At 43.4% G+C, this 25,073-nt stretch overlaps 1 protein-coding gene across 1 annotated transcript in view; it reads left to right on the top strand.

The window, feature by feature from the left end:
* The window catches only part of Prkci (protein kinase C, iota), a 67,089-nt gene that overhangs the window by 6,402 nt on the left and 35,614 nt on the right, over positions 1-25,073 (top strand). Inside the window, 1 exon segment of the mRNA NM_032059.1 lies at positions 19,561-19,682. Coding sequence (NP_114448.1) covers positions 19,561-19,682 — 122 coding nt within the window.

Below are 25,073 nucleotides of genomic sequence, written 5' to 3'. Positions count from 1 at the left end.
GTACTCACTGCTTTTAATAGTCACAGCAGTGCTCAGGGAGGTGATTGTGATGTCCATGTCAGAGACAGGATTGAAGTTTGGAAGGCACTGATACAGAGTTGAGCATGATGTTGAGAACTCCTTTCCCTTTTACGTGCTTGTGCTTTTATGTTCATTCTCTGTTTTATGGAAATGGAAATTGCTTTGTGAGTTTTTACTTAATTTTTATTTCTTTTTAAGATGGGTTTATCTTTATTTTCTGTGTAAGATGTATGCCTACATGTAAGTATTTGTACCATGTTCATGTCTGGTGCCTGTGGGAGCCAGAGTCTGTTGGATGCCCCAGAACTGGAGTTACAGATGGTCATGTGGGTGCTGGGAACTGAATCCTGGTCCTCTGGAAGAGCAGCTGGTGCTTTTACCCACTGAGCCTTCGCTCCAGACTCCTTTGCTTAATTTTTAAAATTAAGATTTAACAGAGTGGCTCTGTTATGGCAATTTCATACAAATGCTGCCTTTGATCTTCCTCATTGGTGTCCCTCCTACCCTCTGCCATTCTTCTTCTCCTTCCGGCTGATTCCCCTCCGAAAGTCACTGCCTTGCTTCTCATCGATCTCGACTAATATGACACACCCCACCCCACAGACTATATAGGTTAGAAAGTAAATTCTTCGTATGGGAGAAACTATGAGGTACTTGTCAGAGTCTGACTTCTTTCCCTCAGTGTAGTGATTTCTAGTTCTGTCTATTCCCTGCAGATGTTATGACTTCCTTTTTCTTTATGGCTGAGTAAAGTTCCATTATGTGCATGTCCCATGCTTTCTTTATCCATTCGCCTGTTACTGGATGTGGTGGTTGGAATAGAAGTGGCCTCTATAGGCTCAAATGCACTGTCTTTAGGGAGTGCCACGTTCCTAATCCAAAGTACTTATTCCTCCTAACAAAAGCATGGTCAGGGGGCTGGAGAAATGACTTAGAGGTTAAAAGCACAGACTACTCTTCCAGAGGTCCTGAGTTCAAATCCCAGCAACCACATGGTGGCTCACAACCGTCTGTAAAGGGATCTTATGCCCTCTTCTGGTGTGTCTGAAGACATTGAGAGTGTACTCACATATATAAAATAAGTAAATCTTTATTTAAAAAAAGGGGGGGGGTTGGGGATTTAGCTCAGTGGTAGAGCGCTTGCCTAGCAAGCGCAAGGCCCTGGGTTCGGTCCCCAGCTCCGAAAAAAAGAAAAAAAAAAAAGGCACGGTCAGGCCTGTCACACAGTTCTCCAGCTCCTGGTACCAACTTCTGAGACATCATGACCAAGGCAACTCTTATAAAGGAAAACATTTAATTGGAGCTGACTTAGTTTCAGAGGTTTAGTGCATTTTCATCATCATGGTGGGAAGCATGGAAACGTGCAGGCAGATATGGTGCTAGAGGAGCTGAGAGTTCTACATCTCGATCAGCAGGCAGCACAAGGGGACTGTGAGCCCCACTGGGTATAGCTGAACCATATATAACCTCAAAGCTCGCCTCCACAGTTGTACAGGTCCTCTAACAAGACCACACCTTCTAATAGTGCCACTCCCTATGGGCCAAGCACTCAATTACATGACTCTATGGGAGCCTTATCTATTCAAACCACCACAGGCTTAAAAAATACACTGCCATTAGGGAGTGGCACTACCGGAGAAGGATTAGGAAGTGTGTGTTGGATATTGGTTCTAATGCTTTGATTCAATCGGGAATCCGTGTGTCCAAACCCTGAAGGTCCTTGTCCAAAATTGGCTTTTGATTGATCAATAAAGATGCCAGTGGCCAATGGCTGGGCATGGGGTGGGACTCTTAGAGTTGCACGGGCTAGGACACAACTGGAGAGAAAAAAGAGGATTGCCATCATGTGGTGTGACCGGTGAGGTTTAGAGCTGCAGGAGAGAGAGCCAATGAGCCATGTAAGAATTCAGGTAAGTGGCCACTTACCCAATTGGGCCTTGGGTAGCACCAGGGGAAGGTCTAGGGTGGTTGCTCACACAGAGTCGTGTAGCCCAAACTCATCACTACAGGTGGCCTTATTGGAGGAAGTGTGTCACTGGAGGTAGGCTTTGGGGTTTCAAAAGCACAAGCCAGGCCTAGTGTCTCTTTTCCTGCTACCTGTGGATCCAGTTAGAGAATTCTTAGCTCCTTCTATACCATGTCTGCCTGCCTGCCTCCATGTTGCTCACCATGCTGATAATGCACTAAACCTCTGAACCTGTAAGCCAGCCCCTATTAAGTCCTTTTCCTCATAAGAGTTGCCTTGGCCATGGTGTCTTTTGAAAGCAGTAGAACAGTGACAAAGAGAGTGGACGTTTGGCTGCTTCCCCCTCTCTCTGCCTTTCTTCTTCTGGTTCAAAACCTTTACAAGTAGTATGCTAGTGAATATGTGTGTGCTGCTGTTTCTGTGGTGTGCTGATCTAGACCTGTAGGTATGTGCTCAGGTGTGATAGAGCTAGATCAGACCCTACTTTCCTCTTGAGTTTTTGAGGAACATACACATTGATGCCTGTTGAAGCACACCACCTGACGGTCTTACCAGTAGTATACAAGGCTTCATTTTCCCCCACACTCTGACAGCAGTTGTTGCTTTTCTTTTTCTTTATTTTAATTGGATATTTTTATTTACATTTCAAATGTTATCACCTTTCCTGGTTTCCCCTCCAGAAATCTGTTATCTCCCTGTTTCTATGAGGGTGCTCCCCCACCTACCCATCCACTCCCTCCCACCTCCCCATCATGACATTCCCCTACACTGGGCATCGAGCCTTGACAGGATCAAAAACCTCTCCTCCCATCATCGATGCCCGACAATGTCATCCTCTGCTATCTATGCAGATGGAGCCATAGGTTCATTCCTGTGTACTCATGGGATTATGGTTTAGTCCCTGGGAGCTCTGAGGGGTTCTGGTTGGTTGATATTGTTGTTCTTCTTATGGAGTTGCAAATCCCTTCAGCTCCTTCAGTCCTTTCTCTAACTCCTCCATTGGGGACCTCGTTCTCAGTCCAGTGGTTTAACTGGGAGCATCTGCCTTTGTATTTGCCAAGCTCTACCACTCAGGAGACCACTATATCAGGTTCCTGTCAACAAACACTTCTTGGCATCCACAATAGTGTCTGGGTTTGATGACTGTATATAGGATGGATCCCCAGGTGGGGCAGTCTCTGGATGGCCTTTCCTTTAGTCTCTGCTCCACACTTTATGTCCATATTTCCTCCTGTGAGTAGTTTGTTCCCCCTTCTAAGAAGGACTGAAGCATCCACACTTTGGTCTTCCTTCTTGAGCTTCATATGGTCTGTGAATTGTATCTTGGGTATTCTGAGCTTTTGGGCTAATGTGTGTTCTTCTGTGAGTGGATTACCTCACTCAGGATATTTTCTAGTTCCATCCATTTGCCTATAAATTTCATGAAGTCATTGTTTTTAATAGCTGAGTAATATTCCATTGTGTAGATGTACCACATTTTCTGTATTCATTCCTCTGTTGAAGGACATCTGGGTTGTTTCCAGCTTCTGACTATTATAAATAAGGCTGCTGAGAGCATAGTGGAGCATGTACGGTGGAACACATTTTGGGTATATGCCCAGGAATGGTGTAGCTGTGTCCTCAGGTAGTACTATGTCCAATTATCCAAGGAACTTTCAGACTAATTTCCAGAGTGGTTATACCAGTGTGCACTCCCACCAACAATGGAGAAGTGTTCCTCTTTCTCCACATCCTTGTCAGCATGTCCTGTCACATGAGTTTTTTGATCTTAGCTATTCTGACTGGTATGAGGTAGAATCTCAGGGATGTTTTGATTTACATTTCCCTGATGACTAAGGATGTTGAACATTTCTTTAGGTGCTTCTCAGCCATTCAGTATTCCTCAGTTGAGAATTCTAGGGTTAGCTCTGTACCTAATTTTTCAATAGGGTTATTTGGCTCTCTGGAGTCTAACTTCTTGAGTTCTTTGTATATTAGCCCTCTATCAGATGTAGGATTGGTAAAGATATTTCCCCAGTCTGTTGGTTGCCATTTTGTCCTAATGACAGTGTCCTTTGCCTTACAGAAACTTTGCAATTTTATGAGGTCCCATTTGTCAATTCTTGATCTTAGAGCATAAGTCATTGGTGTTTTGTTCAGGTAATTTTCCCCAGTGCCATATGTTTGAGGCTCTTCCCCACTTTTTCTTCTATTAGTTTCAGTGTGTCTGGTTTTATGTGGAGATCCTTGATCTACTTGGACTTGAGCTTTGTACAAAGTGATAAGAATGGATCGATCTGCATTCTTCTACATGCTGACCACCGTTTGTTGAAAATGCTGTCTCTTTTCCATTGGATGATTTTAGCTCCTGTGTCAAAGATCAAGTGACTATAGTTATGTGGGTTCCTTTTTGAGTCTTCAATTCTATTCCATTGATCTACCTGCCTGTCTGTGTACCAACACCATACAGCTTTTATCACTATTGCTCTGTAATACAACTTGAGGTCACGGATGGTGATTTACCCAGAAGTTCTTTTATCGTTAAGAATAGTTTTCGATATCCGGATTTTTTTTTTTTTTTTTTTTTGGTTCTTTTTTTCGGAGCTGGGGACCGAACCCAGGGCCTTGCGCTTACTAAGCGCTCTACCACTGAGCTAAATCCCCAGCCCCGATATCCGGATTTGTTGTTATTCCAAATGAATTTGCAGATTGCTCTTTTTAACCCTGTGAAGAGTTGAGTTGTAATTTTGATGGGGATTGCATTGGATCTGTAGATTGCTTTGGGCAAGATGGCCATTTTTACTATATTGGTCCTGCCAATCATGAGCTTGGGAGATCTTTCCATCTTCTGAGATCTTCTTCGATTTCTTCAGAGACTTGAAGATCTTTCACTTGTTTGGTTAGAGTCACACTAAGGTATTTTATATTATTTGTAACTATTGTGAAGGGTGTCATTTCTCTAATTTCTTTCTTACCTGTTTATCCTTTGAGTAGAGGAAGGCTACTAATTTGTATGCGTTAATTTTATACCCAGCCACTTTGTTGAAGTTCATCAGGTTTAGGAGTTCTCCGGTAGAATTTTTGGGGTCACTTAGGTATACAATCATATCGTCTGCAAATAGTGATATTTTGATCTTCCTTTCCAATCTTTATCCCTTTGATCTCCTTTTGTTGTCTGATTGCTCTGGCTAGAACTTCAAGAACTATATTGAATAAGTAGGGAGAGAGTGGGCAGCCTTGTCTAGTCCCTGATTTTAGTGGGATTGCTTCTCGTTTCTCTCCATTTAGTTTGATGTTGACTACTGGTTTGCTGTATATGGCTTTTACTATGTTTATGTATGGGCCTTGAATTCCTGATCTTTCCAAGACTTTTACCATGAAGGGGTGTTGAATTTTGTCAAATGCTTTCTCAGCATCTAATGAAATGATCATGTGTTTTTTTCTTTGAGTTTGTTTATATAGTGAAACGCATTGATGGATTTCTGTATATTGAACCATCCCTGCATCCCTGGAATGAAGCCTACTGAATCATGATTTTTTTTTTTTAATTAAATCATTGTTGTTTTTGAGACAGGGTTCTGTCGACCAGGTTAACCTTGACACTGCCTGGCTCCACCTCCCAAGTTCTGGGTGTGGCATATTTATTATTTATATATAAATATGTAAATTATTTATTTTTATTTTATGTGTGTGAGTGTCTTGCCTGTATGGGCCCATAGAGGTCAGAAGAGGTCAGATAACTGGAAGATGAGTTAGTTAGTTAGTTAGTTAGTTAGTTAGGTTAGTTGCGAGCCACCATGTGGGTACTTTGATGGGATCCCAGGAACTCTGTAAGCTCAATAAGTGCTCATAATCACTGAGCTATCTCTCTAGCCCTGTTGCTTGTTTCTTGATGGTGGCATTGCTGACTAGGGTGACTGGGATCTCAAAGCAGCTTTAATTTGCATTTTCCTTGATGGCTAAGCATGCTGTGCATTTTCTATGTGCTTACTGGTCATCTTGATTTCTTCTGAGAACTTTGTTCAGATCATTAGCCCTTTTCTTTTCTTTTTTTTTAAACATTTATTTATTATGCATACATCATACAGCTTTTCTGCCTGCATGTATGCCTGCAGGCCAGAAGAGGGCACCAGACCTGATTATAGATGGTTGTGAGCCACCATGTGGTTGCTGGGAATTGAACTCAGGACCTCTGGTAGAGCAGACAGTGCTCTTAACCTCTGAGCCATCTCTCCAGCCCCCATTAGCCCTTTTCTTGATGGGCTGGTTTTTTTGAAGTTTAATTCTTGTTTATCCTCATATATTCTAGATATTAATCTCCTGTCCTGTCCGATGTGTTGTCAGCAAAGGCTGTTGTTTTCCATTCTGTGGGTTGCGTCTCTACTCTGGTGATTGTTTCCGTTGTTAAGGAGAAGGGTTTTATTTCGTGTATCCCTGCCTATCAATTCTTGGTGTGTGTGTGGGAGCGGGGCACACATGCTGTTGTGGGTGTGTGCAGGTGGAGGACTGCTCTCAGGAGTTAGTTCTCCCTGTCGTGTAATTCTTTAGACTTAGGCTTTGCAGCACGCCCCTTTACTTGCTGAGCAAGCGTGGATTTCAGGACTGTGGATTCTAGTTGTGTGAAGAAGTGTAACTGGAAGTTGATGGAATTCTGTTGGATCTGGAGATTATTCTTGGTGATGCAGTCATTTCCAGTTATTAATTCTGCAGGTCTGTGAGGATGGGAGGCTTCCCGTCTTCTCAGGCCACCTTCAGTGTTGACTGTAGAAGGCTTTCACGTCCTTGCCTAAAATTACTATTAGGATTATTTACTTGTTTACTCACTTAGAAGATACTGAGAATGGGATCCCCCTCCTGATTTATTTCTGATATGTAGAAAAACAGCTGATTTTGTGGTTTGTAGTTAAATTTCTGCTATTTTGTTGTGGAAATGCTATAATTGATAGGATTTTGACTCCTGGTTGGGTCACTTTTTTCTGTTATGGCTTCTATGTAGGTATAATGTTATTGTGCACTGTGTAAAGTTTAGCATTGCATTCTCAAATGCTGATTTCTCTGCCCTCATGCCTTGCTGCAGTCTGGACACACCATTGTAATGCTCATATCAAGAATCCCCTGTCTCTACTTTGTGTAAACAATTCTCATCATTCTCTGCCTTGTCAATAAAAGCTAGAAAAGCCAATAACTATGCAATAAAGAGAATAGGGCAGGACTTCTGCTAGCCAAGGGAGGTGGGAGAGAAAGAGAGGAAGAGGGATGTCACCATGAAGAAGGGGTCCAGGGAGACATCAAGGCAGAACACACCTGAAGCTCAAAGGAACAGACCAATACAAAAATGCCAGTATCCTGAAGATTTTGGCTGGGAGGTAGCCAGATTAGATTAGAAGATTATAATAGAGTCATAATACCTAGTTATTGGGCTTTTAATTTGAAAATAAATATTGGTCATTGAAAATAAATCAGTGCCGTTATTGGGGAACTAGCTAGGATAAAGAAAAACAGCCGCTGTATTAACTTATTGCATGCATTTATATTAAAGTTATCATTACAGCTCTAGCTTAAAGATCGAATACTACTGAATAGAAATAAGAGCATATATGTTGTTCTTAATTTTAGCGGAAATGCTCTCAGTTTTTCCCCATTTAGTATAATATTGGGTGATTTGTAATACACAGCCCCCTTTCATTCATTCGTTTCTTATTCGTGTGTGTGTGTGTGTGTGTGTGTGTGTGTGTGTGTGTGTAAATGTGTATATGTGAGAGTATGTTCACCTATGCATATGTATATGGTTTGGATGAGGTCAAGTAGCTTTCTTGATTGCTTGCCACCTCATTTTTGAGACAGGGTCTTACTTAACCTAGAAGCATGTCATTTTGGTAGAGTGGTAGAGCAGCAGACCCGTGGACTTCCTGTCGGTACTTGGTCCTCTTCTCCATGATGGTTGAGTGACAGGTGTTTACTGTCATTAGCAGGCTTTTGTTTTGTTTTGTTAATGTGGGTGCTGGGTACTAAATTTCAGGTCCTCTTACTTGCGAGCAGACACCACTGAGCCATCTTCACAGACCCCATTTACAGGCTTATTATGTTAGGATTCGTTTCTTTTACTCCTAGTTTCCTCAGGCCTTGTATCATCAAGGTGTGTTGAACTTTGTTGAGGGCCTTTTTCCGCATCTATTGAAGTGATCGTGTGACTTATGTGTTGTATTAGTTAATAGTTTGGGTGTGCTGAACCAACATTGCATCCTTGGGATTAAACCAGATTCACAGCATCTGATCTTAATGTGTCCTTAGATTTAGTATACAGCTGTTTTGTTGGGAATTCTTATGTGTGTTCATCAAGGAAAGTGGTTTACAGTCTTCACTGTTGCACTGTGGCGCACTTGTCAGGGTGGTACTACACGACCAGCCTCCTAGCGTGAGTGAGTATGGTAGCGGGCCAAATGTTTCCAGATGTGAGCAGGTTCTGAGAGCATGGAGGGAGCCGGCTCCGAGGTTTGATAGAACTGAGCAGGGAGTCCACCCACTCCTGAGCTTTTCTTTGCTGGAGAATGTTTATTACTGCTTCAGTCTGGTTGCTTAATCTGTTTGTATCTCCTTGATTTAATTTTGATAGGTCATGTGTGCCTAGTTATCCATTTCTTGTAGGTTTTCCATCCTTTATCTAGATTTCTAGGAAAGCTGTTTTTTTTTTTTAACATTGCCCTGTTTTATCTCAGTTTTATTAATTTGAGACTTGGTTGATTTGTTGTCAGTCTTATTTATTTTTTCTGATTGCTCTGATTTTTCATTTGTTTGTTTGGTTTGGTTTTTTTTTTTTTTCCTATTCTTTTTTTCGGAGCTGGGGACCGAACCCAGGGCCTTGTGCTTGCTAGGCAAGCGCTCTACCACTGAGCCAAATCCCCAACCCCTTGGTTTGGTTTTTGTTGAGACAGTTCTTTCTGTAGCTCTGACTGTCCTGGAACAGTAGATCTGGCTGGCCTTGAACTCACAGAGATCTGCCTGCCTTTGCCTCCTGAGTGCTCGGATCAAAGGTGTGCACCACCATTGTCTAGCAGATAGTTCTAATTTTTAATGTAAGTATTCATAGCTATAGACTTTCTTATGTCTTTCCTGGATGTTCTGGTAAATCATTGCTTTTATTTTTATTTGATTCTAGTAATTTTTAACATCACCTAGATTTCCTCAGTATCTCACTGGTCATACAAGAGTATATTGTTCAGTTTTCAAATAATTGAGTACTTTTTGTAGTTTCTCTTGCTACTGATTTCTACTTTATTTCACTATGATATGGAAAAAAAAAAAAAAACCCAAACACTTGCTGGTGGTCTAGGTCGTAGTCCATTTCTGAGAATGTTTTCTGTTTGATGGGTTAGTCTATACATCTGTGAAGGCCATTTGTTTTGTAGTCTAGTTTAATTGAAGTGTATTGGTGATTTTTAATTTGGATGAGCTCTCTAAAGATGCCATTGGAGTAATGAAGTCTATTATTATATCAAGACTTCTGGGACCTTTCACACCCAACAGTATTATTTATAAAGTTGGGAACTCTGGTATTTAGTGCATATGTGGCTACAATTTTTACACCTGTCCATCCATCCATACAGCCATCCATGCATACAGCCATCCACCCATACAGCCATCCACCCATACAGCCATCCACCCATACAGCCATCCACCCATACAGCCATCCACCCATACAGCCAGCCACCCATACAGCCAGCCACCTATACAGCCATTCACCCATACAGCCATCCATCCATACAGCCAGCCACCCATACAGCCAGCCACCCATACAGCCAGCCACCCATACAGCCATCCACCCATACAGCCATCCACCCATACAGCCATCCACCCATACAGCCATCCACCCATACAGCCATCCACCCATACAGCCAGCCACCTATACAGCCATCCACCCATACAGCCATCCATCCATACAGCCAGCCACCCATACAGCCAGCCACCCATACAGCCAGCCACCCATACAGCCAGCCACCCATACAGCCATCCACCCATACAGCCAGCCACCCATACAGCCAGCCACCCATACAGCCATCCATCCATACAGCCATCTACCCATACAGCCAGCCACCCATACAGCCAGCCACCCATACAGCCATCCACCCATACAGCCAGCCACCCATACAGCCAGCCATCCATACAGCCATCCATGCATCCATCTAAACCCAGTTTCAGGTATCCCAGGGTGATCTGGAAACTTGCTGAAGCTGAAGGTGACCTTGACTCTGACCTTCCTGTCTCTACCTCACCCACCTTGCCTTGGTTTGTGTGGTATGGGTACTACATCTAGGGCTTTGAAAAGTATGTTTTTAAGTTTTATGTGTATGAGTATTTTGCCTCCTTTGTATATACACACACACCACATGTGTGCCTGTTGTCCCAAGGGAGGCCAGAACAGGGTAGTGTCAGATCCTCTAGATCTGTGAGTCACCTGGTATGGGTGTTGAGAACTGAAATCTGCTCCTCTGAAAGAGCAGCAAATGCTCTTAGGGCAGAGCCAGCTCTCCACTCAAGGTTTAGTGCGTGTTAATTAAACACTACCAACTCAACTACACACCAACCTTGTTTTATCCTTTTGATGAGGTAGTCCTTTTATTAATATGTAGTGGCCTTGTTTATCTTTAACTTTGCTCTGAAGTCTACTTATCTGATATCGGGACAGTTACACACACTCGCTTTCCACTAATGAGTCCTGAGTTGTAACAGGTTAAACCCAGGCTTTCTGACTGTGGTTGTTCCCAGTTCTCTGGTCTAGATCACCACGGTAACTGAGCTTCAATCAGCAAATTCCCTCTTAATGTAGCATCTTGCCTCTGCCCTCTAAATCACGCAAACTCTAGAGTGAGAAGTGGGATTTCTTTCCACAGCCAACCTGTCTGCCATAGTCTTACCTGTTTCACCAAAACCTGCAAGTGCATTTGAGGCTTGTGAGTGAAGCCTGTGGGCAAACAGCCAGTGTTTTCTGAATGGGGCTTCTGTTTCCTTGCTTCCTGTTAAGGGTGGCACTAACTTCCATACCTTTCTGCTATTCTGTCACTATTTGAATGTTTGAAGAGCCTTTTCTACTGTTGAACAGTCTTTTTTCCTACTGATTCTTCTTAGTCACGTCCTACGAAGGCAGCTTTTAGTTTGTCTGTTTTGTTTGTTTGCTTTAAAGATTTATTTAATTTTACTTTGTATGTATATTTTGCCTGCATGTATTATGGAAGCACACCACATGCGTGCCTTCTGCCTACAGAGGTCAGAAAAGGGCATCATTAGATGTCCTGGAGCTGGAATTTTGGTTGGCCATGAGCCTCCACCATATGGGTGCTAAAGAGCGGCTCTGGGTCTTCTGCAAGAGCAGCAAGTACTTTTAACTCCTGAGCTTTTCTGCCAGACTCTTACTATTTTTTAATCTGTGTGCGGTTGCATATAAGTGGGTATATTCTACAATGCTCCTTTGGACAGCATTGGGTGTTAGTATTAAATTTCAACTTCATTGGTGACAGGTGCCCCCATGCTGGTCTTGAACTGACAAGAGATCCATCTTCCTCTGTCCCAAGTGCTGGGATTAAAGTGGTGCATTGCCACACTTAGAGAGACAGAGTCTCTTCATCACTCCTGTGTACTCCTGGATCCTGCCAGCTTCCAAGGTTTCTCCCATTTCCAGTCTTGATATAGGTTACCATGACCTGCTTTAGGAAGCCTGCTTTCTGGAGATTTGAACTTGGGTCTTTATCTGAGCCATCTCCCCAGCCCTACTCTGTTGTCTTACTTAGAAGGCATCAATGACTTAAAATAATTACTAACTTGAGATTATGTGACTCTTCCCTACCTCTGACCCTTTTATCCAATGGTTTTACCTCTGTGGGCAATCCTGTGAGGCCAATTATTATTGATAAGTTCAAATAAAACATTTTCTAAGTAACTTCTATTTCAGAAGAAAAGTTTATGTTTAGGTTGCAGAACTCCATGTTGCTTCTTCTTACATTTTCTTTAAAATCAGCCCCCAGGAAAGCTTCAGACTGTAGAGTTTACAAAATAGTTTGTCGAGCTCCTGACCAGTTAGTCTTCTGATGCCCACTAACACAGTTAACGATGTCCCCCCCTATTTTCCTTTAAAAATTAAGTCAAACTATGCCTAAATTTGCCATTTAGGGATTCTTTGCAGTAAAACACTGATCTGTTGGCCAACAATAAAATAATTTATGCTAATGACAGAGTAGAGACAGACAAATCGCGTGTGTATAATTTGTTTTCCACCTTCTGTATGCAGTGTCTTCATCCTTGGCTTATTTTTAGCTTGGTTATTGTAATCGTGATCTGGTAATTGTGGAGTGTTGTAAACATGGTGCTTTCCCAAGCGGAGCAGTGTTTACACAAACGTTCCTTAAATGTTTTAGTTCCCGGAACTTAAGGAATGATAGTTGATAAACCACAGCCTTCATTTAGTCTCTTAAGGAAATGCGTACTTAGGCTTTTTAAATATTACACAGAAAGTATGTAAGACTGTGGTTATCCCCACCTGTAACCTTTCACTGCAGGCTAAGGCAGGTGGGTCAGGAATTCAAGCCAGCTTGGGTTTTTTTAACATGATTTTTAAAGTATATTGAACAATTGTGTTCTGTGTTCTGAGTGTATTGGACTTACTGAGAGGAAGGAGTACTTCTGTGTCAGTGAAGCCTCTCTGATTCTTCTTACCTGGATGGGTTGGCCTGGTCTAAATCTGGGTTAAATGAGTTCCGGCTGCCATGAGTCATCAGACCTGTCTCATACTCGGGTCTAATGCTGATGCTTTTTAGTTTACTGCAACCTTGCTAATTATTGTCTCCTATTTCTGTCACACAGGTGGGCTCTGAAGGAGAAAGTGGGGAATAAATACGTTTGCATTCTACTAACTTAAGTAGGTGCATTCCTGTTTTACCTTTCTGAAGATGCGGTACTTTTTCTAATGACATTTCACCTCTGTTTAAAGTACTGTATGAATCTGTAATTAAAATTAAATACATACATAGTGTATTATATCTTAGTACTATTTTAACTACTAACATATTAATTATAGGTCGAAATTTATACCTGAGTGACAGAGTGCTTGTTCAACATGTTTGAGACCCTGGGTTCAAAGCCCAGCACAATAAACAATGAAAAATATTCATTAATTTAATCTATTAAATCTATAACAGCATCTGAGGTATTATCCCATTTTATGGATGAGACAAGGCACAAGGAAGGCAGATAACTCATTTCAGGTCACACAGCAATATGGAAAATAATAGAGTTTAGACTTAAACATAGTATCCTGGGTTTGCATGTCAGGGTCTTACCTGCTTACAGTGACTACTTACTGTGTTCTATTCGGTCACTATGGAGGCCTGTTTGCTCAGCATACATTCACTGGGGATCTGCTGCAGGCAGACATTGCTTTGGGTGTTGGTAATATAGGACAAGATGCCTGTCCTCCTGGATAGTATGTTTAGTTAGAGAAGACACTAGAAACTGTGTGTGTGTGTGTGTGTGTGTGTGTGTGTGTGTGTGTGTGTGTGTGTGATTTATTTTACCTTAAGCATAAAGATTAGCATCATGTATTTAAATGGACTAAATTATTTTTTAAAAGATTTATTTAAAACACTTAGATTATTTTATATGTGTAAAAGTATATTTGCCTGTGTGTGTGTATGTATGTATGTGTGTGTGTGTGTGTATGTATATGTACTGTGTGAATGCCTGGAGGTCAAAGAAGACATCAGATTCACCTGGAACTAGAGTTAGAGATGATCACGTGGTTGCTGAGAACTGAACCCAAGTCCTTTGCAAGAGCAGCAAGTGCTCACTGCTGACCGCTCTCTGAGCCCTAATATTTATTTGATTATTTATGTATGTGTACATGCCTAATGAGTTTATCTGTGCCCATGAAGAGACCAGAGGCATCAGATTGCCTAGAATTACTTACCGGCAGTTTTGAGTCCTGGGAAACCAACCTGAGTCCTCTGGAAGAGCAACAAGTGTTCCTAACCACTGAGCCATCTCTTCATGCCCAAAACTAAGGTTTAAACCCAGAATTGTTCACTAGCCAGGCTCTTAAAAACAGAGCTGTGTCAATTACACTTTTTGTTGAAAAATATAAATATAAATCTTTTATATACTGTAGTGGTCTGAATATTTGTTTCCACACCCCCCTAGAATTTATTGTTGAAATTGACACAAAAGGCCTTAGAAGGTGAGGGATCTATTGGAAGTTGCATTGGCTCTCGTGAATGGGATTAATACCTGTGTGAAGTGACGCGGTTAGGCCTGTCACACAACGAGAAACTGCAAGTCTTTGAAACAGAAGTTGGAGCTGACCAGACAATAAAGCTAAGGTGCTTTCACCTTGGACTTCTATCTCCAGACAGAGAGACATAATAAACTCATTCTTGTTGTTTGTGAGTATCGCGTGTGTAGAGTTTATTAAGTCAGAGAGAACTGAACATTGCCTGGCATCTGCTGTGGAAAGACATAGCTCAGGGTATGAGCATGGATGAGGAGTGCTCCTATGATGGGCAGTTCTGGAGAAGGGTGAAGGAAGGAGGCTTTGAGAGTCTGTCTGTGCTACAGAAAGCATAACCTACACAGGACAGTAATGTCTCAGTTCAGAAGCCGGAAGGTATGGCACAAACAGATTTGCTGTCTAGTTAAAGCTCTTATTTCTCTGTCCAGGATAGCACTGTTTTTCTCTTTTTTCCAGTGAAGGTGATGTCCTCACATTAGTGGTAGGCACAGAGGGCACAACAGGGCCCACAGTAGTTGCCTCCAGCCTTTTAAAGGCACTAACTAATTCATGAGGACTGAACAAACCTTAATCAAACTGTATCCTAATCACTTTTCCTGAAGGCACTTCTCTTCCTTTTCTTTTTTTTTCTTTTTCTTTTTTTTTTTTTTTTTTTTTGGTACTTTTTTTTTCGGAGCTGGGGACTGAACCCAGGGCCTTGCGCTTGCTAGGCAAGCGCTCTACCACTGAGCTAAATCCCCAACCCCTTCTCTTCCTTTTCTGTTCTTTTCATTTTGACTAGGTCTCACTATGTAGCTCTGGCTTGCTTGGAACTTACTATATAGATTAGGCTAGTATTGAACTCACAGAGTTCTGAGTGGGATGAAAAGCATTCAACACCACACCTAGCATGTTCTCTCTTCTTAGAACCACCACATTGGAGATTAAGTTCCACTATGAATTTTGGAGGGGACATACAGTCAAGTCAGAGCAGGCATGGGTAGAAAAAAAATCAAGCTGCCCTGAACTGAAATCCCAGCATTCTCCAGGACCTTTCCAGGATGAGTTGGCCCTGGAGAGGTCTTCTGAGTTGGATCTAGGGCCTTCATATTCCATAAGGCTGCTCCAAGAATGGGGGTTGGTCTGCGTGTCTGCAGTCAAGGAGTCAGATCTTTGAAGGGGCTGATAACAGGAGATGGTTGGATGGAAGCACCAGCAGCGCTCAAATCCTCCGTCCTCCATTGCTGTGGGGGCATCTGCTGGTGACTGAGGAGACAGCGGGCCAGCACAGACTCTCAGGATCCTTTAGATTTGAATTCTTTGCTATTGTCAAGAACACTGTTATGGCCCTGTGGTTTGCCTTTTAAATTCTGTCAGGTGAGATATAATGTTTACATAGACAATTATAAAGTTTGAATAAGATATGACTGCTTAAATACTTGTGACACATTGTCCTATAAAGCTGGACATAGGATATAGTGGGACACACCAAGCACCCAGGAGGCAAGCAGGCACATCTCTAAGCCAGCCTGTTTTACATAGTAAGTTCCAGGCAGGCAGAGCTACATTTTGAGACCCTATTATAAAAAAATGAAGCAATTCTATGAATGTTTATAATAATAATAAAAAGATTTCCTTGTCAAAATTGTATTTGATGGAAAATGACTTTCTATAGAAACTTCTTTCTGCATTTCTATAGTACAACAATCTTGAGCCCCTGTTGTGTTAATAGTAATATGAATGTATTTACATGTCTAAGAAATTTAGCTTTTAGTTGTTTATAACTTGTAGATGTGTTATTGATATACTAATTAATTAATAGAATAAAAAAGAGGTTTAGAATTAGAAGACACTGTGTGTGGCAAACTGAATGGAATGTGATGTTGGTGGTACTTCTCTCTTTCTGCGTAAACTGAGCCTTAATTTGAGGGACTGTCAGGAGTAGACTTGTGTAATCAAGACCTTAGGTCTGTGAGGTTGTGAGTAGACTAGAGTCTATAGTAGATTATTTGTATTTGGTGGTATGATCAAGTTGAAAAAAAGAAGTTAGAATGAGATCCAGATCTATCCATCCATCCATCCATCCATCCATCCATCCATCCATCCATCCATCCATCTCTTCTGAGACAGGGTTTCTCTGTGTAACTCAGGCTATCCTCAAATTCACTCTGTAGACCAGGATGGCCTCAAACTCACAGGGATCCATCTGCCTCCTCCCGAGTGCCAGAGTTAAAAGTGTGCACCATAACCACCCCTCAAGATCTAGAGTCTTAAATATCATAGTTATAACCACAGGAGACATGCATATGGAGATAAAGAGTAAATATAGAATCTGAACTAAATTTCAGAGGTGGTGCGGGGAGGAAGGGAGGAGGAGGGGGAGGAGGAGGAAGAGGAGGAGGAGGAGGAGGAAGAGGAGGAGGAAAAGGAGGAGGAGGAGGAGGAGGAGGAGGAGGAGGAGGAGGAGGAGGAGGAGGAGGAGGAGGAGGAGGAGGAGGAGAATACCATAACAATATCACTGAGATGGTTTTGTGTCAAAATGCAGAGAAGAGGAGGCTTTGGAGCGTACCCTTCCAAAATGTCTTTATCAGACCCCTTCCAGAGGTGGTGGATGAATCCAAGGACATTCTTTTTTTCAGACACAGCCACACAGATACTGAGACTGTGGTAGCATGCCTAAGACCTGCACCCCAGGGTTACACTAGACAAAAATCTCAACACTGAGATGGGGAGTGGATGCACAGTCCCAGCCGTAACTGAGAAGCTGTTTGCAGCTGACAACTGGGAAAGGGAAATTAGTTTCTCCAGTGGATTATCAGCAGACCAACCACACTCCAGGCCGGCCCCATGCTTACGATAGCTGGAGGAATAAGATGGACTCCATGATTATCTGTGTGCAGCTTGGTTTTGGTGTTTTGTCTTACTGGTTTCGTTTTTTCATGTTGTTTGAGGGGGGCATGGATGGGAAACGGAAAGAACATGAAATTAGGTGGGACGGACGTGGGGGAGGGGAAACATGATCAAAATATATTTAAAATATTTTAATAAAAATAGTGTTTTGTGAGTAAAAAGAAAAGGACAAGAGTGTTTAGACTACTACCTGGAGTGCCAAAAAGCAAGCGTATTGTTAGGAAGGTCGTGGTGAGAGACGGTCATGGAGTCCACAGAGTGGCCATCCCGTTCCTGTGTCTCCTCGGCTCTCTGCTTCCCCTCTGTGCTCCTGAAGACCGAGCTATAGCTTCTTTTGGCAGATGACACGTGGCTCTCTGTGGTTCCTTGGAGGCAACAGCAGGCCTCTAACTTTTTTCTTAATAAAAAAGGCCCTTTGTGTTCTGTATCTCGACTACCCAAGTCTGTTTTCATGGTTCCTTTTTGTTGCCATTTCCTTCCTTTCACCGTGAACACTTACCTATTGTGTGAGAGAGAGTTCCTGGAAAGAACAGTACCTTCCACCTCGCCTTCTGCAAGCCTCTGTTAACTGATGAAGCCTCCAGTGGTGGAGAGGTTGGAGCATTGAGCCTAATAACACTTTATCTTGGGCTCTTTTTAGCTCCCTAAACAACAATTCCTTGTCCATTTCTTTGTCTGACCTCACATCCTGTGTCTAGCAAGCAAAACATTTTGGAACATATTAACTTGATGACCACTAACTAACTTTGATCATCCGGGAGGCTAAGAATGTCCTCAGCTGGCATCTGAGGCCGAGAGAAGGGGTTTCCCCATTTTGTTATAAACTCCTTCTTTGATGGTCCTCTGCTGTATTTGAAACGTGCATTACATTGAAGATTTTCTTTCTTCTTTTACTATGAGAACTTGACAAAAATGTTCCCATGTTGGAACATGGAATTTGGGGTAACTTGAATCTCTGACCCTGGGCATGGCACTCATATTTAGCTCCAGAATAAGCATCTCTTACCTATTTTGCTGTGAGAGCTGTGTTTTGACAGTAAAGTATCATTCTGTGCTAGGAACTGCATTGACCTCTAGGAGTATAATGAAAGAACCCAGTCTCTGCCTTCACTTTCCCCAAGTTTCATTGTGTTCCAGTTGGGACAGGGGGTAAAATACAAGCACATGTTTGTCTGCCACTGAAGAAGTAGGCCTGGGACAGTTCGTGAGGAACCTGTACACTCCGATGTTCTAGTTTTCTTCCCAGTTGCTGTGGTCAAACACCCCAATAAAAGCAATCTAGAGGAGAAGGGGCTTATTTTAGCTCACTGTTTCAGGTACAGTTCATTGTAGAGGGGGGCATGTGGAGGGTGAATATTCCCACCTCGATTTCTTGCATCTCTATTAACTTAAAAGAAAATGTCACACAGGCATATCCACAGACCAGCCTAAGCTGGACTCGCTCATTGCCACTCTTCCCTGGTGATTCCAGATGTCATCACATCCACTAGATAGAAAACCGTCCCACCGGCCTAGGGACATTAATGCTTACTCTGCATGATAGAAGCATGTGGGTTTACAACAGGAAGGGCATAAATTATGTTGATTCTGATAGTCCAGCAGTGGAGTGCTGTGTAAAAGTGGATTCTGTGTAGAGGTTAGAGCTCTGACAGCCTTTGCAGGGTAGCTTAGACGGAACACCAGGCATCTACTAGAAAACACTGAACAGCAGTAGAGGTTACACTGAATATCTGCTTATTGGATGTATTTAGTTTGTTCATCTAATGCTAAGTCAAAGGAAGTGTGCACCGATATGTATTACTTACTATTTTATATTCTCTATTATCATGCCCATTAATAAAAATGTATTCCTGGGGTTGGGGATTTGGCTCAGTGGTAGAATGCTTGCCTAGGAAGCGCAAGGTCCTGGGTTCGATCCCCAGCCCCGGAAAAAAAAAAAAAACAAACGTATTCCTGTGTTTGGGGAGGACAATTTATACTAAAGGAAGCTACTTTAAAGCAATTTTTGGAAAACTAGTTCTTTGGGAGAAAGCCAAAAGTGAGAAAAGAGATGTGGAACTATGCTCTACAAGGAGTGAGTGACAGATTGCTGGAGCCAGGGTACAGGAGGACAGTGTCTTAGATGAATGGTAGATTGAGGGCGGGAAAACCTGGGATGGGGATTGAAACAGATTTTGGAGGAGTACAAGGCAAATGCTTGCAGGGAGTGGTTGTGGGTTGCAAGTCCTCCCAGAGGAGAGAGAGCAGTGAAGGCAGCTTCCTCAGTGAGGACATGGAGTTAGGGCTCCTCATGAACCCGTTGATTTTGTCTCCAGCTTATTTCATGCTGCAACTTTATTTCATTAACGTTGTTCATGCAGCTAGTCTGTCACATCAGGCATTTAGTCACGTGCAGATCAGTATGGCTTTAAACATGAAACACTTTCTTTTTCAGGGATATTATGATAACACACTTCGAGCCTTCCATCTCCTTTGAAGGACTTTGCAGTGAGGTTCGAGATATGTGTTCTTTTGACAATGAGCAGCCATTCACCATGAAATGGATAGATGAGGAAGGTGAGTGACTGGGCCGGGTGGGAGAGGGGCGGGTGCTCGTGAACAAGTGCTTTAAGATAAAGCAGGACTTCTAGGAAATTCAAGAAGGAGGGGTAAGGCACAAACTTAATGCCATGCACATATATCAAGATAGAAAATTTAAATCAGAGCATATAATCTTTTATTTTCGCCTCTTCAAAATGAAGCAAAACTAACCCCACCCCACCCCCCAGCCCTGGGCAGTTAGGGTGAATATTTTATCAATGTGACATTTTAATATAAGAGTTTTCCTGTTCTTGACTGAATTGTAGACCAGTCCTAGTGACTGTGTTCTTTTAGGGTGATGTCAGAGCCTTAATGATATCACCTAGTGACATGTACTCACAAAGCACTATGAGCTGTCTGAGGATAGACAGTGCCTGTACCCACACTCCAGAAGCTCATCACAACTGGGCGTGTACGCTTGTCCGTGTTCCTTTAAGGACCAGGACTAACAATGATAGAATGGGCGGCCTCCTCAGTGTGGAGACATCGACTGAAGGCTTCTCACAGTCCACTGTTTTTCTTTTCAGTTCATTTCATATTATAAATTCACTGGTATTTTAATTTTGGTATATACACACATGCAAAAGGAGTTTGTTAGAGTGGCTCACGGGCTGTGGACTGGGTAGTCCAGCAATGGCAGAAAGCTAGTTGGATCTGCTAGTTGCTGAGTCCATAGAACTGGGTGTCTGAGCAGTGCCAATCTGGTTCTCGAGTCCTGGAGAATTCTTAGAGAGCTGCTGGTCTTCAATGTAGTTAGAATCCTGAAGATTCTAGTGCTAGCGAAGGAATGCCTCAGCAGCACGGTAGGCGAATTTGCTAACAAGAATGAAGGCAGGTAGGCAAAAAAGCAAACGCTTCCTACTTGTATGTTCTTTCATGTTGGCTGCCACCAGAAGACGTGGGAGCATCTTCTAGATGTAAGCTCGGCCTTCCCATCTCAGATGATCAGTCAAGAAAAATCCCACACAGCTGTACCAGCTGCTTGGGGTTTTGTTTATTCCAGATGTAGCCGGCATTGGCTACATGACAACTGAGATTGGCCATCGTGTGTGTACCAGATGTGTGAGTTCTAGAATGCAAAAACTCAGGCCCCAGGTAATGAAGGAAGCAGCATCCATGTCTGCCTGAAATGACCTAACCCTGTCAACAAAGAGTAAAGTTTTTGAGGTGGTGAACATAAAGAGAAAACTATACAGACTAAAGAGCAAGATGGAAAGGCACTGGTGGCCCAGGCATGGTACATACACATTGATTCCAGCACTCCAAAAGTGGGGCCAAGCTCTGTGAGTTTGAGGCCAGCCTGATCTACAGAGCAAGTTCCAGGACAGCCAGAACGCCACAGTAAGACCCTGTCTAAAAAAGAAAAAGGTGCAGACCATATGAAGAACCTTGAGAGTAGACCATGAACTCATCCATGAAGCTGAAGTAGACTGTGGTGAGCTGTGAACTTGGCTGGGGCCTTGTTACCCATTGTTGGGAGTGTGGGACTGAAAGACCCCCAGATTTTGGGGAGACTCTCGCTCCAGTCACGGGTTGAGGTACCCCCAGGAAACACGAGAAGCCGGTCTTGATGTAATCAACAAGAGGCAGTTTTATTTACGAGATCTCGGGCTGACACGTATCTCACACAGGAGATTGAGTCCAGCCCCGAGCCTCTCTAGGCAGGAGCTTATATAGGGAAAACCAGGGGTTTCGTGTGGATACACATAATTGGCTAATACAAAGGGTGCACAGTTACTTTTGGCACGGAGTTACATCAACAAAGCATACGTGTAATCTAGCATCTCAGCAATGTGGGCAGGGCAACTCATCTCACTGCAGCAGGGGGATGACCCATCCTCAGGGAGTGAAGGAAGGGGAGGGGGTGGCTCCAGATGGCCAGTGTCCTTGGGAGTTGATAGTCGGGCCAGTGAGCCCTATCTCAAATTCTCTCAGGCATGTCTGGACTTTGTTCATGACTAACTTTTAGAAATTTTAACCCTTCATTCCCCTCTACTCCTTGTGAATAGTCCTAATCTTAGGACTACGAGTCTAGCGTCTAGAGGCTCTTCACCCCGTATAGCCCGATACAGCCCGATACTGTTGTCTCAACATAAGGACATGTATAGCAGTAATCCGCTCCCTGACAAAAGCTAGAAGGCGATTAATGATGTAGGGCCCAAAAGTGAGCAAAAGGAGGAGGATAATCAAGGGACCAGCTAAGGCTGACAGCAGGGTGGTAAGCCATGGGGACCTATCGAACCAGCTCTGAAACCAGTTATCAGTGGTTTCTCGTTCTCGTCGTCTCTTGTCCAACCTCTCCCTAAGTTTAGCCATAGAATCTTTAATGGTCCCGGAGTGATCGAGGTAAAAACAACATTCTTCTCTCAAAGCAGCACATAGCCCTCTTTCTTTAAGGAATATCAGGTCTAATCTTCTCCTATTTTGAAGGACTACCTCTGAGAGGGAGGTTAGGTATTCTTGGAGGTCAGCTAAAAAGTCTTTAGGATTCCAATCTGAACACTATCTAAACCTATACACCAAGGTCATGACTATCTTAGAACTTTTAAACTTATGGTCCCTGAGGCACAGTCCCAAGAAGTGTTAGGAGTATTAACATATGTAATGTTACATCATTTGTAATAGAAATCAAGCCTATCTCTATATTTTTCTCGATGGAACCCAGGGCAAACATGAAATTCTTGTTTCTAAAGCACACTCCTCAAGTGAGCATTATAGCAACATCCCAGTCACGTCTCTGATGTATCCACTTATCTGATGTGCAAGTCTAGGGAGCTTTTTGAAGATCTGAGTGTCCCTCTAGGTCCCAGCTCTCAGCCCCAACGGCTAGTATGCGGCTGGTGAGGGCTGAGAATGGACGGCTGTCAGGGTGGTCAGCAGCACCAGGTACGGTCCTTTCCAGCGAGGCTCGAGTGTCTGGGCTCCGTGTCATTGTATGTACCTACAGTCTCTGACCTGGAACGGATGAGATGTCTCGGAGGTCCCTGGGGCATAGGCTGCTGCCAGCTGTGAGCAGATTTCTTTCTGTATCACCTGTAGGTCTTTTAGCCTGACACATAAATCATTATTACTATGACGTGTTGGTTCAGTAACATCATCTAATACAGTCAGAGGATCTGAGGCCCCATATAAGATCTCAAAGGGGGTAAAGCTGAATCTGGAAGGGATATTTCTTGCTCTGAAGAGAGCAAGAGGGAAGGAGTGTCACCCAGTCTGCGCCAGTCTCCATGGTCAATTTAATTTGGTCAGGGTCTCTTTTAGAGTTTTATTTATTTACTCTACCTGTCCTGAACTTTGAGGTCTGTAAATATAATGTAATTTTCAATCAACCTCTAAATACTTGGCCACACCCTGGCTTACCTTGGCAACGAAAGTAGGGCCATTGTCTGACCAGATTACCTTGGGCATTCCAAATCGGGGGAAAGTTTCTTCCAGTATCTTCTTGATGATTGTAGAGGCCGTCTCTTAGTCCAATCCCAGTTCCCAGTGGCTGTCTCTTGTAGGCAGTTGTTGGCTTCACCAGGGCATCCAAGAGATGGTAAAGGCATCTGCAGCACTGATGTGCTGGGGGGTAGAAGTTCAGCCATCCCAGATGACATTGTGTTGTCCACCACGGCAGCACCCACTTATCTCTGACCTTCATGAAGAGAACTGTTCCCGTCTGTGGACAAGGTCCTCGGCTTTCAGCAGGGGTCAATCAGCCAGTCGCAGAGGTCTTTCCTCCACCCATGGGCTTCTGCCAGTGCTTGACACTTGTGCTGTGGTGGCTCCAGGTCAGGATTGGGCAGCAAGGTGACCAGATTGCCCCCAACAGGTGGAGAATCTAGTCCATGGCGCTGACCAGTGGTCCCATCTTTTGGGACACTCTATCAGCCACTCTATCACAGTTTAAGTCCTGGATTGGGTGATAATTGTCAGAGCCCGGCTGGCAGGAATGATGTGTTCCAGGCAGAACGGCACTAAGCCACACACACACATCTCCCAGCATCAGGTACTGGTGCACTGAGACAGGTCTTAAGCTCCACATACACAGTCTGTAGATATGCATACACATGGCCTCACCCAGCCATTTTAGCCCACACAAGCCATTTTGGAGAGCAATTTTCTAATGAGCAAGGGATAGGGGCAGTCAGGGATGACCATGAACTAGTGGGTGGGTTACCCGGCCCACGCCAAGGTCCACTGTTCTTCGGGCAGTCCATAAGTATTGTTCGTTGCCAGTAACCCCTTGCACTCAAGGTCTTTGGATATTGACCCACTGGGGGGTGGGGGCATAGGAGCACAGAGCATTGGGTCCCTGTATCCACACTTCCCTTCTATCTCTGTACATAGCCAGCACTCTAGGACCAAGAAGCTCTCCAGTGTCCCCTCTTGTTCTTTCTTGGGCAGTCCCTGACCCAGTGTCCTTTTTCTTCGTATTAGGCACACCGATCTTTAGCCAGGAATTCTCTTCTGTTGCCAGGTACTATCTTCCTAGGTTCCCTAACTACTGTGGCCAGTATATGTTCCTCTCTTGTCTCTTTCTCTTCCTCAGTCTCTCTGTCTGTATCTTCTTCTACAGCTATTAGTTGCTGTCTACTTTTGTGCACTGACCCTGAACCATATATCAACCTTATTTTCTCTGCAACTTACAACAACTCTCTCAGTGACTTAGCTTAACCCTTCAAGTTTCTGTAACTTTTTCTTTATATTTTTTTCTTACTTTAGCCAAATTGGTGGGGCATTTTCTAGCCCCTCTGAGACCCACCCTTGGAGCCTGGCGGCAGACCTGGCACTCCCTACCTTTAGGCGTTTTGAAGTCAACAGGCAGAAGTGAGGGCCTTCCATCCGTGTCTGGCCTCTAGTAGGATTCTGTCTTTCCTCGGTGATAAAGAAGACCTGTAACAGTTACTAACAAGCATCTCAAATGGGATGGTGAGAAAACAAGGGAATCTTGAGAATAGAGGTCCACTGAAGAGGACAAATAGCATTTAGTCACACAGCTAAACCAGGAGGCCTTCTTGGGACAAAAAGGCCGTTGTAGAAATAAGCACAAGCTTTGTTCCTGTGAAACAGAAAGGCAAGCAGAGAGGCAGCTGATCTGTTATCGACTATCTCTCTGGACTTAGATTTTCCCTTAAGGAGTACCTTCCTTTAGTGCCAGCTCAGTGGCTTTATCGCTCAAGAGACCCATCCTCTAAATGGCACTAGGCTTCCAGTAACAATAACAAAAGGATGGAGAGACGTTAGAACCTGGGTGTTAGATACTAAGTGGCTGACAAAAGAATTGTAACCAGTTCACCTGGGGCTATCAGGACTGTAGTAGTAGTCCTTTACCAAGCTGTCTCACTGGGTTAAAGGCCCATGGAAAAGAAAACATTAATCCTG

This window comes from Rattus norvegicus, chromosome 2 (assembly GCF_021556685.1).
Source record: "Rattus norvegicus strain SHRSP/BbbUtx chromosome 2, alternate assembly SHRSP_T2T, whole genome shotgun sequence".
Lineage (NCBI taxonomy): Eukaryota > Metazoa > Chordata > Mammalia > Rodentia > Muridae > Rattus > Rattus norvegicus.
This window is presented reverse-complemented; position numbering and strand designations above follow the sequence as displayed.